Here is a 14,753-nt window from a genome sequence, read left to right as displayed (position 1 = left end):
TGACCAACACCAGCAGATGACATACACCCCAAACCATCACTGACTGTGGAAATTTATACTGGACCTCAAGCAACATGTGGATTCTGCGCTCTTTCTTCCTCCCGGGACTTGGGACCCTGATAAAGGAAATGCAAAATTTACTATCATCAGAGAACATAACTTTGGACCACTCCAGCAGCAGTCCAGTCAGCATACTTCTGACGCAACTGCTGTTCAAGATGGCTTTGACACAAGCAAATGCTGCAGCTGAACAACTCTGCTGTCTTGCATAATGCCTGTGTGTGTAGTGCTTCTTGAAGCATCTTGACTCTAGCTTCAGCTCACTCTTTGTGAATCTCCTCACATTTTTGAATGGGGGTTTGTTTCACAATCATCTCCAGGGTACAGTTATTCTTATTGCTGGTACACTTTTTTTCTACCACATCTTTGCCTCTCTCTCTTCGCCTCCCATAATGTACTGGACACAGAGCTCTGTGAACAGCCAGCTTCTTTTGCACGACCTTTAGTGTCTCGAGCTCTTTGTGTGAAGGTCTCAATGGTCATCTTTGGACAACTGTCAAGTCAGCAGTCTTCCCCTGTGATTGTGTGTAGCTTACAAAAACTAAAACTGAGAGACCATTTAAAAGCCTTTGCAGGTGTTTTGAGTTAATTAGCTGATAAGAAAGTGTCTCACCAGGTGTCTTCAGTATTGAACCTCTCTGTCGGTGGCTTAGTAAACTCCATGTAGGGAATAATGACTGAGGCTGTAGACTGCATGACAATAAACGCTGTTTGCTGGTAGCTTGTGTTATTACTAGGGAAAGCGCATTTATATCCCCGCTCCAACAGTGCCGCATGCTGGCAGACAATGAATTTGTATTTACTAGTCTTTGGGATAAACCATAAATAGTGTTGTTGCCGAAAAGTAACAAGTTAGCAGTTTTAGTTTAAAAAAGTGTTGAACTGTGACAAGTAATTACAGCCATTTTTGTGTGTAAAATAATAATTGGTTTTAACAATATAAATTCACATAAAATGTACTATATAAATGTAATATATAGGCACTTTATTATGAGAAGAGTTACTTTATTGATGTAATCAACTGTAATTCATTGGTGTAAGCCTCTAATTATCTGTTTTTCTCTTGTGTGCTATACATGTTTGTCACAGTTGTAACGGTAAGTGCTGATGATAATATCAAAAATATTAGTTTTAACAAATGAAAAGATCACTTTTTGGTGATGTGTATGAAGGTAAATTCAAAGACCCTATGGAATGGTTTTGACAGAATTTACAAGTATAAATGTCATAGCCTGGCAAAATATTTGATGTTGTAGGGAAACTGATTGCAGTAGTGATTTTAGAATATAATAATAAGTTTTATCAGATTACTTTTATTTTATAATGATAAGTATTCAATGTCAATATTGTGATATTAGCATGATAAAGATTAAATGAAATCCTGCTGAGCACAAACTTTTAAAACTGATAAAGACTCATTAACCCCCACCCAGTTGATATTTACCTAAAAATAAGATTGATATTGAAATATCAATACAAATATTTTAAAGAAATCTTTTAGGAATTTATGGGATATATTTAAGAGATCTTTTTAAGACTTTTCTTTCACTTAAATATTAACTCTAAATATTACTTTTAAACTTTATTCACATTTACTGTATATATAATAAAATGAAAATAAAATAAAATAAAAAATAAAATCAGATTTTGCTTCTCCCAGAATGAGTACATGAAGAGGATGATTTTTTCATCAAGATTGAGACATGGCACAAGCCTGACCTTGGAACGCTAGAGAATGTAAGTATATTTTATTATACTTGAGAAAGAATTCTATATTTTCTTGAAACATGCTGTCTGTGTATTCAGCTTGTGAGTTGGAGCACCCATTATAGTGGATATGTTTAATTTAGGTTACAAAGTGTTTATGTACATGATATTAGATAAAATTTCATTTTTTTAACTTAAACATTAGAGTAAGCAGATTAGCTATACTGTCTAGACTATCGTTACATTCACAAAAGTGTATCATTGAATGTGTTTTTTAAGCCTTTACAGATTAGACAATAAGTGATTTTAAACTGTTCAAGTGCAATATTAAACACTACTCAGTTAAGTACCAAATCTCACTAATAGCATATTTTGGACAATTTATTGTGAATATTGTTGTAGTTGCGTGTGTTTATCTGGTATACAAATCCGTATAAATAACTGACTAACAGGTTCACAAATTGGACAGTTCCACATGGAAGTCTGTGGAGGTCACACCCATTGATATTGCAGACAAAGAACAAGTAATTCCTGTTGTAAGTAACATTTAATTGACACTCTCTTTACACTCTCACAACTGATTAATTTACATTTAACATAAATATTCCTTTTTGTACAGCTACCACATAATTGATCATTTAAATAACCTGAAAATAACAGTGAATTTGTAAAAGTGGGTTTTTAGTTTACGTTCATGTTTTGGTGTCATGCTTCCCTTAGCCTCTTCTATTCCTTGGCTGAGAGAGCCTGATATTCTCGGGTAAAAAGGTGGAGCTGGCATCAACTGATCAACACCACCTGGTGGTTAGTTGATCCAAGTGATGGGGAGGAGGTTGACAGACTCGGAAATCAAACGCATCGTGAGGGTCTGTTGGGAATGTTTGGCAGAGACCCCTGTTAGAGGAGATCTTTCAACTCCAAGCCTCCGCAGAGCTTTTACCCGTATCCCGAGGAGGCTGAGACATTGAGCACGCAGTGACTACGTTTCTACCGCTATTGTGCCAAGCAGTCCGGAGCTGTGGCTATAAAGTCTCCGGTTCTGTTGTGGCTTAATAAAACTCTGAAACCCTCTGTAGACACCAGAAGCAGGATCGCGCCACAAGCTGAAAGAAGGAGTCCACTGGCCTGGTTGACTTGTAGACTCCTGAGGCACTGTGGGCCAAGCAGACTGGCCATCCAGGTGGTTGTGGAGGCAAAACCTGGGTCTGGGAGGAATTTCCAGGAGGGCTATAGAAAAGCACTCATCGGATCTTGTCCCAAAGAGGTTCTGGCAAACAGTCCCACGGGCCCAGAAAGGGGAAGCAGTGTTCTGCCAACACTGTATACAGTGCTGGTGGAATTTGCTAACCTCGATACATTGTCTTCTGGTTGAAGGAATACTTTTGCTGATCTCCCTCATTCTGCAACTCTCGTCTTCCACTGAGGAGACAGAGGTCGTAATCTGCGTGGAGGACTTTGACCATTACTCCTGGCCGAGGCTAATGAGGTTGAAAGCGAAGAAGCTCCTCGTGGCAGAAACACTAGGGTGGATAAGATCTCGTCCTTGGTACCTCAGGCCTCTGGATGCTGCATTGCTGTCTCTGCTGACACTTACTCTGGAGCATTGCATGGAGGCATGGACCTCTGGACTGGCTGGACTGGGGTGGTGGTGGTTCTTTAAGAAGGGGGACCGGAGGGTGTGGTCCTCAACAATAGGGGATCACACTCCTGTTTCTACCCGGGAGTAAAGTCCATGTTGGTGGTACTGAGAGGAGAATTTCTGGGAGCCTAATGCTTCACCCAGGCCCACATGTGTTTTGTGGATTCTGGAGTGAAGGCATTCCACCGTGTTTCTTCGTGGTGGTGTCCAGTGGGGGAGCTTGTGGAACAATAGGGTTGGCGGGCCCATTGCCAAGCGAAGAACCGGTCCTCTATTTGCACGCTGCTGGCAGTGAAGCCAGGCTTGCTTCAGTGCATGCTGGACTCCTGCATGTACGCCCTTTGTCACTGGTCCTGTTAATTATTTTATGGACATGATTTCAGGCGGAGCCAGGGTCTGGTTTGGTGACCACAGGATAACGGCCTCTGCTTTTTGCAGATGATGTTATCTGGCGCTCGACCGTATCTGGCCAGACCTACAGTGTGCATTCGGGGCAATTTGGCAGCTGAGATGAGAATCAGCACTCAAGTCTGAGGCTTATGGCTCCCTGGGTCGGACAAGGGCGGCTTGCCCCAGTTCCTGCCTTGCGAGGAGGGAGTTTCCAGTATCTTCGATCCCCAACCTGATGCCTCCCTGACGCTCCCAATGGAGGTGTTCCTGGTATGCCTCAGCGGAGGAGGCCCTAGGAAGACCCTAGACACGCTGGAGGGACTGTCTTCCCGGCTGGCCTGGAACGCTCGCAATTCCCCTCCTAGAGCTGGAGGAGTGTCTGGGGAGAAGGAAGTCAGGGCGCCTCCTGCTTAGACTGTTGCCCTTTGTTGGGCTCTGACTCTTGACTTTATAACAATAAGTTTTGTTTGGCTGCTTTGCTGTAGTTAAACAAGCCAGTGAAAATGTGACCTTGTGGTATTACATCATTTGATCAGAATCACTGAACTCATTCAGAGATTAAACTCTGAATTATGTTTATTATAACCCTGTGGTTCTATACATCAGATGATCTTCAGCATAATTATAATTTTTTTCTTAAACAGATAAACTCCAATTTATTCATGCCTCTAGGCATCATGGGAATCAAAGTTTATTACTGTTATATTTAAAGTATACTTAAAAGTAAACTTCTATATACTTAAGTGGGTCAATTCAGTACACTTTTAGTTTTACTTAAGTATACTTAAAATAAAATAAACTTGACGTGACACTACTTTTTGGTAAGGGATGTCCCACTTGGACCTGTCCATTAGCATAAGCTAAGTTCTCACCCAGTTGCCTCTGAACCTCACTCATTGAGATTGGATAACACTGGGAAAGCATGCTCATTCCACTAGGAAGAGGAACATAACTGTATTGGTGCATATGGAAGATTTAGAGGTGGTAGTAACCCTATTAAGGAATGGAAGAGAAGTTTGCTAGGAAAAAATGTAGGCATTAAGCTATACCATAGAGAATACACAAATGAGATCCACTTGGTCACTACATAATGCACTCCAGCCCTCAACTGCTCTCATGGATTCATTGAGCAAGGGGTCTAGCGCTAAACACTTCAGCCAGCGTCAGGCTGCCAAGGGAGTGATGGAGGAGCTTGACAGGGTCTACAGAACAGAATGGAACAAATCTTTTTATACCCTTTCCCTACCCCTACCCCCTACCCTCCGCCTATCTCTCTTCCTTGTCCCTTGAAACAGAGTGTCAAGGGTGAGGTGCAAATATTCCATTAACGATTGGGACACCACTTACTACAGATTAACACATGATTATATATAACATGAAACAAATTATTACTTTTCATTAAGTAACCATGTTGCCGCTGTAGCCAGGTTATGCTGAAATTCCCCTATCCCTTCTTTCCTCTCCCTCCTCCTAATAAAAGAGAAATGAGACAACAATGCCCCTTCATGGAATGTGCAAAAATTGATGAGTTGAGGAAAGGGAAGGGAGCTAGGGGGTATAAATGGGATTAGGCCTAAACTGGGGTCTCTTGGTACCTCTTCCCATTTGAAGGGAGAACACAGGAGGACTGTCCCCCTCCTGACCACCTACTCCACTGTCTGAAGTAACTGGGAAACTTATTTCAAACTTATTTATACCTTGCAAATAGCATGAAACGACTACATAAATTAAATGTGTTTTTAAAAACTTAAGCCCACTAATTTAACATTCTGTTAATGAATTTTCATCATGACAAGAAGCCTTCTCCACCAGTCTCCTGCTAGCAAGCAGGAGGGAAAATACTACTTATCCCACCTTTACTCAGAAATTGCGAAAAATACATTACAATAATACATATAACATATAGCCACCACCATTTTTTCAAGTTTTCTTGCCAGTCTGTCAGTCACACTGTGAAAAGAAAATATATATAGTTTACAACGCAGACAAAGATGTGAAAGCGTTCATAGGTTAATTAATATTTGATGGATGAAAAATGGTGCCTCCGTTTAACACCTCTCTCTGTGTGTATGTGTAAAACCATTTTGGTGCCAAATACCCTGAAGTAAGTTAAATCCCCTCAAAACCTAATTTTGGTAACATCCTAGCTATTTGTGAAAACCGCATAATTTCTGTTTTTACACCCTTCATGTTTTAGACTTTCACGCCTTCATTGCCGTGTGTGCCATTTTCATACATGGTGGCTACAATAATGATTTAATTGTTAAACACGTCTTTGCTATTTGTGAGTCACATCATTTTACATATGTGTGAGTATTATTAGTTTATCATTCTTTGTGAGCAGGTCTGTCTATATTGAACTCTTTATATTTTTTAAAACCCTTCAATACTGGTGATCCTTTTACTGCATTGTGAAAGATTTGAAGGTTTTAGATAAAATATACACATTATTGTTTTTCTATCAACCATTATTCCCTGTCAACCTAATATTTCCATGCATTACCAGATAAATGCGTCTGCCTACAGTGTATTGTTTCATAAAGCCAGCAGATGGCGGTGGCACTGTACTTCTTAGGCCTTGCAAGTTGTAAAGACCCCAGTTACAGTGCAGTCTGATGCCAAAGCAGACATCTTCATGTTAAGATCAACTGTAAATTCAGATTTTAAATCTCTACTGTAAATTATACACAGCTGATTTTGTGCTCGCTTAATCTTATATTTAATTACTTAAACTTATACTTAATTAATTAAAGCCAAAGTTTTTAAATAATGACTGAATATGTAGTATGTAGTATGAATATATGTAGTATAAGTGTGGTATTGTTGTTGCAGCTAAAGGCGCCTGATTAACATTAGAATTAATAGATGGCGCAGCCTTTCCATTCGTTAACATGATATTGTTAGATTCAGATGGAAAATATCAAATATTATGTTGGGTGTCCACGTTAGATATAATCACCTGTTTAGAATGAACCCATCATATTTAAAAACATGGTATTAATCATATTATATAATGAAATGCCATGTGTTGTTACTACTGTAAATATATATCAAATTATTGGATTTCCTACAAAACATTTTAGAATCTTATTTAAAAATGATTGTTTCTTTATTTTAAATATATTTTTATATTAACATATTTTAATGCCAGTATTTATTGAACAAAAACAATACTATTTTTTACAAAACAAGCTAAATGTAGTATTGTAGTATATATAGAATATATAGATTTTTGTATAGAATATATAGTATATTGTATATATAGAAACACAAATATTTCTATATACGTTGTATATATACTTGGATTTTTAATTTTTTTCTGTGATTTATTTTCACACAAAATTATACATTTTTTTTTCTCAAGGTGGGCCTTTATCCCCACCCCCACCCCCCACACACACACACACACACACACACACACACACACTTCTAACAAATTATTGTATCAAGTTGAGTTAATGACGTATAAAGAAAGCAAGAGCGATTTCAAGAATCTGCGTACAGATGAGAGGGTAAAAAGGGCTTTAATAATGTAATGCTCCTCTCCAGCATTGATTAGTTAGTTAGGAGTGTTTGTGTGAGGGGAGAGAGGGATTATGGTCTAATGAAGCAGTTTTCTCTGGTGTATGGCTGTCCGTGTCTTTGGGCCCCTATCAGGCTCTGGCCTCAGGCATGGCTGCAGGCATTGTGCTGAGAACCGTGAGCTGGAGTTCGAGTAATTAAGGGCTTATATAGCCTGGCACACAAACAAACCTCTGCTTTACATGAATTCACACCATGCATTGTTACCGTATCATCACGCTTTGGCCTCCAGACAGCACACTTGGTATTAAACAGGTCGGTTTGTTCTCAGTGTGACAGTGCTGGCGTGTGTGTGTGTGTGTGTGTGCATAAACCCTCAATGCTTGTTTGCCTCACTAACTGTACAGAAACTGAGAAGTTGTTATTTTGCCGGAGGCGTATCACATGATTTATTTACAATTGCGAGGCCCTGGAGGTCCAGTTAAAATTAAATGCTTCAGACATTTATTTTACCAGCAGCTGTTTTTCTCACTAGCTTTCCTGGTTTCTACTCTCTCAGGTTTATTAAGTCTATGTTTTTTTTTTTTTGGTCCTTGTCTTTTCCTAACCTCCTTACTTTACTGTCCTTGAATAATTTTTAATGACTTGGGCTCTATTATGCATAACGTAAGTCTATACGGGCGTAATGATGCAGGTTTTGACATATTCCCTAATGAATCTGCTGATAAGGAGTAAAATGTGCAGTTTTGAAGAGGAAATAAACTTTAGCGAAGCAGCTTTGCGAATAATATTCTTACCGAACTGATGGTTAAGAAAGGATTACGTACAAAATTAAAATGGCTATTTAATTCATTGATGCTGATAATGCAATATCATTCATTGATGTTTAGTATTTAAGTTTCAAACAAAGCCAATGTTTATTTTCATCTGTTAATGTGCAGGACTACAAGGCAGATGAAGATCCGGCTATTTTTCATTCAGTCAAGACTGGCCGAGGACCACTGGGCCCGAGTTGGAAGGTAAGGACCCTTTTTCATATGGTTTGCCATATGATTTTTTTTTGTTACACAGAACACAAAAATGAAATGAATTTACATACATATATATAAATATGGGCTGATGTCCATGAAGGTTGTATGTGCTATCAAAATTATTTTTCTTTTTTTTTCAGTTGAATTCTTTCTTCAATTTGTGTTTTTCTCCCTGGTCCCGAGAAACTAAATGACAATGCAATCTCAAGCAATATAATCTAAATAATAATTCAGTGTCCAGTGCCATTTCTATGAGACCTGAGTAAAAAAACCTGTGTGTTAATGTGTGTTACCGTTGAGTGTGTGGAGTGTTGAGAACTAATGAAGATGAATCACTCCGCTTTGATAGACCGTGAAAAGACAGGACAGTGATTGGCTGAGACATGTGCGTCATCCGCATAATTCTATGAAGAAGAGATGTCTTCAGAAATGTGTATCGAAAAATTAGATCCATTATCTCGTGGCTCGTTACGGGCCTAAAATGTCTTCGATTGTATGTGTTTTTAATCACAAACCTTCAAATGATCTGAATAAGTTAACCGTAGTACAATTGAAGAGCTCGGAGAAAAAATGTTTCTCATGTTCTTACGCGTCACTTTAATGAAAAGGTTCTTAACTGAACATAAATTTATGATTTTTATACATTTGTGTTTGACCCTGACAGAGAGAGCTGGTTAATAACCCCACTGCTTACTTAATGTGTTCTTACAAGCTGGTGACGGTCAAGTTTAAGTGGTGGGGCCTTCAGAACAGAATAGAAAGCTTCATTCACAAGGTAACCTCTCCATAAAGTCCTCACGCACATTAGAAGCTTAAGTGCATTATACTAAGTATTCGATCTACTCAAAATATTGCCTTAAATGAAATTAGAGAGCATTTCTTTATGTAAATGCACAGTGTCTGCATTGAGTTACAATTCAATAGAACTGTCTGGATCCATGTCTCTTGTGACGTGGCCATTTGCTCAGCAAGAGAAGAGGATCTTCACCAACTTCAACCGTCAGCTGTTCTGCTGGATTGATCAGTGGGTGGAGCTCGACATGGAGGACATCAGTGAAGGATGGAAGAGGACGCAGAAGGAGCTGGAGGAGGTGAGGCATGCTCACACACATCTAGCGCACATTGTGTTGAATTAGTATTCAGAGAAAAGCACAGGTGACTTTGATCCGTGTTTTAGCCAGACAGGGAATGCTATTTTTTTTAAAAAGGGAATTTGACCAGAATTCCTTTCAGGGTTTCTATGGGGTTCTGCATTAAATATGTCACGTTATTTCTATTTAATGTTATAAAATATAATGATTTCTCATTATTCAAAACTTATATGTGGCCCGTGCTTGGCAGAATGAGTCAGAATGCTAATTGTGAGCTTAAGTTGAAAAAAAGAAAGAAAAATAAGGAAAAATGTGGGTCAGATTTGAGTTCTTTAAGCCTCTCGTCTAGTGATTCCAATGCTACACATAGTAATTAAACTTATAAAATCATCTAGATTTGCACATTTTCTCTGCTGGCTTAGCTAAATCTCATCGGAAATCCTGATAAATATACACAGAATTACAGTATTTTAGTATTCAGGCAAACATAATCAGTGGTTTGGTAAACTGTTGGGGAAACACATGGCATGTGTAACATTATATTGAATCTGTGCAGTACAGTCGGTCTTATTAATATTAATCTAACAATAAAAGAAAAGAGCAATCGCATGCTGCTCTTGATTGAACCGCTTTTGTAAAATTACTGGTCCATTTTTATTTGTAATGAACACGCTAAATTAATTTTTACATTTCATTGTCTTTTTTTCTGCATTTGATCTGTCCATATGTATAACAAAAATATGAAATAAAAAGCTATATTGTGATTATTAATATAGTAATGATTATTAAGAAACAAAACGGAGGAAACAATGCAATATAGGGCAATAATATGCAATATTTTTTGCTTTGGATCCTTCAAGAAAACCTTTCTTTCTTAGCTGTATATTCTTTTTTGTCAAATTCCAACAGTTCTTATATCATTTTGAAAGATTTTAATTGGGATTTTATTATTTACTCGTTAAATCTGCAATAGGCAGGTAGAGGAGTGGTTGATGAATAAAAGCTGTTTCTCATCTTACTGCAGTTCATTGAAAACTCCATTAAAATAAGTGATGCTCTTTACACGAACTCAGCTGTTGATGGTAACCAATCACGTGTCATTTTTAACTAATTAACACATTTAAACTAGTAGCTGACTAGTAGCTGGTGTGTGCAAAAAAAAAAAAAGTGGAAGATCGTCACGTGTGGTTTGGGTCGGTTATTAGGGAAGAAAAAATCATCCAAAAACAACAATCTCAGCATACTGCTTTGCAAGATTCTCATGGAACTTTAAAGATCGACTGGGTTTTATGGTCAGGTGAGCTTTTTAGCAGCACACAAGGTGCGGTAAAAATAAATAAATGAATATTCGCTGTATCTTTAATGTTGTAGAGGTGGAGATCCTAGATGGTATCATGAATTGTGATTTGGATAAATAACGACAGAAAGGGCGAGAGAAAAAACCCGAAATAAATCAAAAACCGACAGTCCCTGTTAAAATCTTAAAATGGGCCAAAGTTGGATCTTCCAATAAGACAATGATCCAAAAACAAAACAAACTAAAATGAGTCACTTTTTCCACGACCATCCCAGTTTGAATCCTGCGCTGAATACAGAGGAAAAGATTCTTGAGGAAATACAGTGGGAAACAGCCTTTGCTCACTTGTCACTTGTCTTCACAGCAGACCTGCAAACTGTAATCCGATTGGTCGGTGCTCACCTTTAATTTCAACCAATCACTTGTGTGAATGGTTGAATGGTCAACAGCATGCTGTGCATTATTGTGAGAGGATACTTGTGCCATTAAATAGATAAAATATAGATAAAATAAACAGATAAATACATTTAAGTAAGTAATGTCTTAAGCACCAGCATGTGATTTCCTGTTTAAAATTACAAAATTAAATATTATTAATAAGTCATATTGTGATCTTCTCAGATTCTTCCTATACCCCTGATGTGTCTAAACCACTGTCTTCTCAATGAGTTTGTGTTTACTAGAAAGATTTATTAGAAAATATCAGACTGAAATTGTATTTTGACTATAATTTATGAATGCAGTACTAATAGGAAATGTTCCTGTCATTCGTTTTTTGTGACTTTATAGTGTATTATTTAATTAAAATCTTGTCTATTTTGATGGTTTAATCTAACTAGTTGCCACATTATTACTACTACAGTTTAACTATTATTCATATTATGGAATAATATACATCATACTATATGATGATCGCTAAAAAAAAATCAATCAATCAATAAAGAAGAAAGATATTTTATACATAAGGCCTTCTGGTTAAAAAAAAAAAACAAAAAAAAAAAAAAAAAATATATATATATATATATATATATATATATATATATATATATATATATATATATATATATATATATATATATATATACTCAGTGGTCCAGTTGTAGCAGGCTTTGAATTTATATGAAGCTAATAAAGGCAGATTTATGCATTTTCCTGTAACTGTTTTCTTAGAGGACCACCGACCCTTCCGTATGAATCCAAACAGAGCATTTTCTGGTTACACTTCAAAACCTAGTGTGCTTTTTGGAATTTAGTCCAAATGCAGTTATTCTGTCATCCGCTGAGAAGTGGCTGCTAGAAGAAAGCAGGAGGGAGAGGGGCGGAAAAGAAAAGAAATTGGATGAAATGAAAGAAGAGAGGAAATTGAGCAGATGGAGGTAGGGTTCGGCTTTGTTCTGAATTCCGGATTTATCAATATTTAGATATTCTGCAAATGTATTTATATATTTAAATGTATGCATACAGTATCTATAAAAGGATTCTGTGCAATTTATTGTTGGGTCATTCTAAAATTTGCGGTGCATGCCGTCAATCACTTTTAATTTTAAGTTTTGGGACAGCTTGAGGGTGAGCGAATGATGGCATTTGATTTATTCATTTATTTTTCGGTCATCTATCTATTTTAGTGGTATTGTTAGACTGTTTTACACCATCTTCAGTTGCTTGCCTGTTCAGAAATTCAGAGCCACTCGTAACAAAGCTCCAGAATTAGCGACCGAGTGCAAATGTAAGGGAGTATTTTTGCGGACGAAACGGTATTTTCGACAAAACATTATTTTTGTAATTCATTGTTTAAAACGTGCCCTTAAATATTCTGTGAAACATATCTTGACATTCCCGTTCAGAGAAAAGCTATTACAATGAGACGCTAAGATATTGTACTGAGTAAAACCTTTCTAAAAAGGAAGTTATTTATATATAACTGAAGAGACCTAGGTCCTAAAAATGTTTATACCAGTAGGCTACATTTTCCCAGTTCACTCAACACTGGCATGTGTGACACATTTGCACACACACACACACACACACACACACACACACACACGAGAAGAATGTTTTCAACAAAAAGAAAATTGCCCGTTGCCAAGTAATAGCATCAGAGAGCAATTTCTGTTGTCTGGAGAGAACGAATGGATAAAAGGTAGAAGATCTGGTCTATTACCTAGAAATAAATGTCTGTTATTGACTAACAGTGACTCTCCAATCTCTGACTGTGTGACACACTAACAGAATCTGTCTCACGGTTTTCCTGGGCTCTGGTAGCCTGTGTGCTGGGAGCTTGATGTGCGGTCGTCTCTGTGTGGCATGCTTCAACTTCCTTGAGAGCTTATTAACATACAAATGGATTTCTGTGCTTGAAAAGCACCTGTAGTATGATTCTAAATGAGGAACGGTGGGTTTGTTCCCACCGCTCGCTGCTCAGGTGATATTGAAATTTGTCTGTTTAGGAATTCTCACCAAGCTTCACCAATTTCAGCCGCTAATTGGATTTGTCAAGACTAGAGCTCACGGCCCTGAACTCACGGCCCGTTCTATACATGTCATTTACACAGAAAGATCTTTTCGAGCGAACACGGCGCCGCAAGCTTTTTATATGGTGAAGAAGGTTTGTGGTGTCCACATACAGTACAGTGCGCTACATTTCGACTCTTTTACTTTTTGTTTTTAGTCAGAGACAAGGTGAAGTGCGAGGAACCAGTGCTGCTGATGAGTGACGCCGGCCACGACTACAAAGGCTGTCCATGACTGACCCCTCCGAACCAGGGCGGGACAATCACGCAAGGCTATTCCTCAAAATCGACAAATGCTGAAGCGCAAAAACCTATTTCCCAGAGGTTTCCCCCTAGGGCAGGGCTAGCCCTTGTGTTAGCTTCCTTCGCTCTTGTCTTGTCCTGCCGCCTTACTTTGGGAACATGCCGTTCACTAGCACTCATTGTTCCACAGAACACAGGTTCTGAATGCACACACGAGCACACGGATACACAAACACTGCCAGGTGTGAATTCCTTTGGGCTGATTTCCCATGAGACCTTCTTTGCTTTGCTTTCTCTGCATTTGATCGCATGCTTCTTCTCAAATATCTTTTGGCCTTTTGGGATACTGCAGATACGTTACAAAGTGTTCTAAGATTATGTTGATGTCAATAAACTATTAAAATCAACCTTTTGTTAATTTACTTTACACATTGTTTGGAATTAAATTTTTTAAATATTGCGGCTGTAACATAGTTGCATATTGTCATCACACTATAGAGACTGTGTCTGTTCCCCGAATTAGAATATGCAGAGAACGTCCAAACCTAATCAAAAGCAATAATTTAATTAATGTCCAACAAATTAAAACTACCTATAATTCAAATAAGCAAACGATAAAACTTGGCTCAACTAAATATTAGATCACTTTCCACAAAAGCACTTTATGTATATGATTTGATCAATGATCAGAAGCTAGATTTGCTTTGTTTGACAGAAACCTGGCTAAAACCAGATGATTATATTACTCTAAATGAATCTACCCCCCAAAATTATTTCTATAAAAATGAGCCACGTTTAAAAGGTAGAGGGGAGGTGTTGCTACAATTTATAACAATATTCTTAGTACTTCTCAGAGGGCAGGCTTTAAATATAACTCATTTGAAGTTTTGGTGCTGCATATAACATTATCTACAGAATCATGTGCTAGTGATAAATCTTCTGTCATGTTTGTACTGGCTACTGTATACAGGCCACCAGGACACAGCACAGATTTCATTAAAGAATTTGCTGATTTTCTAACTGAGTTAGTACTGGCCGCAGATAAAGTCTTAATTGTTGGCGATTTTAATATCCATGTTGATAATGAAAAGACTCATTAGGATCAGCTTTCTTAGACATTTTAAACTCCATTGGGGTTAGACAACACGTCTCTGGACCTACTCATTGTCAAAATCATACTCTAGATCTAATACTGTCACATGGAATAGATGTTAAAATGGTTGAAGTACTGCAGCAAAGTGATGACATTTCAGATCACTATCT

The 14,753-nt window shown here is 37.7% G+C and overlaps 1 protein-coding gene across 1 annotated transcript; it reads left to right on the top strand.

The window, feature by feature from the left end:
- Window positions 1–733: 733 nt before the first annotated feature.
- Window positions 734–13,451, top strand: LOC122345107 (phosphatidylinositol transfer protein beta isoform-like). The gene is made up of 8 exons (XM_043238939.1): window positions 734–777; window positions 1,150–1,157; window positions 1,736–1,797; window positions 2,220–2,303; window positions 8,260–8,337; window positions 9,014–9,124; window positions 9,318–9,449; window positions 13,410–13,451. The coding sequence occupies exons 1-8, from the start codon at window positions 734–736 to the stop codon at window positions 13,449–13,451; spliced, it is 561 nt and encodes a 186-aa protein (XP_043094874.1).
- The last annotated feature ends 1,302 nt before the right edge of the window (window positions 13,452–14,753 follow it).

Source organism: Puntigrus tetrazona, chromosome 5, assembly GCF_018831695.1.
Source record: "Puntigrus tetrazona isolate hp1 chromosome 5, ASM1883169v1, whole genome shotgun sequence".
Taxonomy (NCBI): domain Eukaryota; kingdom Metazoa; phylum Chordata; class Actinopteri; order Cypriniformes; family Cyprinidae; genus Puntigrus; species Puntigrus tetrazona.
Note: the sequence above shows the minus strand (reverse complement) of the source record. Positions and strands in the feature narration are given on the sequence as shown.

Bases quoted from the DNA above. Each gene is read 5' to 3' on its own strand.
- LOC122345107 (XM_043238939.1), top strand. From the start codon at position 734: ATGACTGAGGCTGTAGACTGCATGACAATAAACGCTGTTTGCTG. The intron at 1,798-2,219 runs GTAAGTATATTT...ACTGACTAACAG, and splicing joins ACCTTGGAACGCTAGAGAAT to GTTCACAAATTGGACAGTTC. The intron at 9,450-13,409 runs GCTCACACACAT...GTTTTTAGTCAG, and splicing joins AGCTGGAGGAGGTGAGGCAT to AGACAAGGTGAAGTGCGAGG.